Source organism: Aplysia californica, unplaced genomic scaffold (assembly GCF_000002075.1).
Source record: "Aplysia californica isolate F4 #8 unplaced genomic scaffold, AplCal3.0 scaffold01642, whole genome shotgun sequence".
NCBI classification, from domain to species: Eukaryota; Metazoa; Mollusca; class Gastropoda; order Aplysiida; family Aplysiidae; genus Aplysia; species Aplysia californica.
Genome location: NW_004798912.1, coordinates 26,220 through 28,396, shown reverse-complemented (window position 1 = coordinate 28,396; position 2,177 = coordinate 26,220). Strand labels below are relative to the sequence as shown.

Below are 2,177 nucleotides of genomic sequence, written 5' to 3'. Positions count from 1 at the left end.
GCTGTCTTTCAGCCATACCCCCGATCTTCTGTTAGGAAATATCTACACCTAGCCTTCTCGGACAAGGGCGAAATATCTCGGAGATCCCGTGTTCAAGTTGCACACGTTAAAGATCCCTTGGTGGTCCAAAATCGGAGTAGGTTTCGACCACCACTCGAGCAAAATTCAAAATTTCCTACCAATTAAAAAAGTTGAATGTGTCCCGTGCGCTCATAGGATTTTATGCAGTTGCGAGCGCCGTAAAACACTTACCAAAGAAAAAAACCCACCCAAAAACAAACAAGGTGATACTCATCTCAAACAAAAGAGTAAGCGTACGGTCGTGGCTTCATTATAAGAATGTCGAGGTGGGTGTTTGGGGGGGGTGACAGTACACATAAATCAACAGTCTCACGTCTAACATTTTTTAAACGTTTTTTGTATTTTCCTCACACAGGCAGCTAGCACCAATCTATGTCTCCATCTAGCAGAACAAGAGTAGTAGTAGTGAAAATTGCAACACATGAAATAACTACTGGAGGCCCACTGTTCTTTTTGCGTCAACATGATAGCACCACCCTCTATGATATTATCATAATACACCTATTTAGCTGCCGATGGGAAAAGTTCAGAATGTGTAACTATTTTGCTGTAAAAACTACGAGCTTGACACAAACTTGTAATGTGCACGTAACGTTTCTCTAATACTCCTGTCAGTATTATGTATAATTTAGCTATACAAACAGTGAAAAACAATAGCAAGTAAACGAAAAAGAAACGAGCAGTTGAATAGTTTCAGAAACAGAAAAAAATATGTTTGGTTAAGATAATTTATGTTGTATTTTTGCGTTAAATCAATTAGAATGTACGTATACACATTAACTGATTTTTTTATAAGTAAGATGGATATCAGTTGAGCTTAAGTGTATAGTATTCCTCATAAAAACAATCCGACATTTTTACCAAAGGAACAAAATGTCGTCATGCTAAAACTGAACCACTGTAACAATATTACAATATGTGAGGCAGCGTGGTGGAATCAGGCTCCCGTCAAAATAATCAAAGTGAAGAATCCTGCATTTTTTCGCAGGCTTGTGAATTTTTATCAAATTTTTGTTTTTTTGGCTATACACATTTCATGCCCATTAAAGAACTCATTTCTGTGTGGATTTTTCAGAAAAAAACGTTGATTAAAGGCACAAAAAATGTAAATTTTCAGTTACCACGGACTCTTAAGCTAAGGAAATAATTAATCTTTGGCGGCCATTTTCTCACTAATTTTACCTCTGAAAACAAGTGACCCCCCACCTCCTTCTTTCGCAAATTACTCGACTTGTATTCAAGATAAATGGATATTTTTTTCATCCAAATAAAGACAAGTGAACAGGTTTTAAGATAATACCTATAACTCTGTAAGTCCAAAAATTGACGAGAGCCTGATTCCACCACGCTGCCTCACATATTAGTTTGACTATCAGGGTGTTTATTTTTTGTTTTAACCCCTCACCCCCTCTCTTTCCCGTAAAAGAAAACTCGAGTATAACCAGAGGGTATAACCCTATATCTGCGTGTGTGTTTTTCCTTCACAGCCAACGATAGGATAGACCAAAAGTACAATGGCAGCAGAAAAAGATCCCAACGATGTCGAGTTCAAGCGCTTCGACGATCTCCTTCTGAAAATCGGTCATTTTGGAAGATTCCAGAAGTTAATGCTGATTTTCATCGCCGTCATTTCCTTTGTCGTCGGCTACCAGAACGTGTCGTCTGTCTTCACACTCAACATACCAAAACACAGGTGAGGGTCAGTCACAACACGAGCACAAAGATTCTAGTTTTTGCAGTTTTATCATTATCGTTTAAAAAAAATAAATTATTTCAATTTTTGGATGGGGGTATTCTACTCGATTCAACCTGGGCGTTATGTGTGCTATACCCAGGAGGCTGTGATGGCGGAGCGGTCAGTGCGCTAGTCTCCGAAGCGGAAAGTCCGGGTTCGAGCCTCAAGTTGACCCTCTTTCTCTCTCTTTTCCTCCCTCTCTGCCCCTCCCTCTCTCTCTATCTCTCTCATTTTCTCTATTTCTCTCTCTTTCTTTCTCTCTCCCTGTCTTTCTTTCTCTCTCTCTCTCCTTCTCTCTTTCTTTCTCTCTCTCTCTCTCTCTCTCTCTCTCTGTCTCTGTCTCTGTCTGTCTCTCTGTCTC

At 39.5% G+C, this 2,177-nt stretch overlaps 1 protein-coding gene across 1 annotated transcript in view; it reads left to right on the top strand.

The window, feature by feature from the left end:
* Positions 1 to 1,567: 1,567 nt before the first annotated feature.
* LOC101856315 (organic cation transporter protein) overlaps positions 1,568 to 2,177 on the top strand; it is a gene marked incomplete in the record, with an annotated part of 20,361 nt that continues 19,751 nt past the window's right edge. The window contains 1 exon segment of the mRNA XM_013090890.2: positions 1,568 to 1,774. Coding sequence (XP_012946344.1) covers positions 1,596 to 1,774 — 179 coding nt within the window.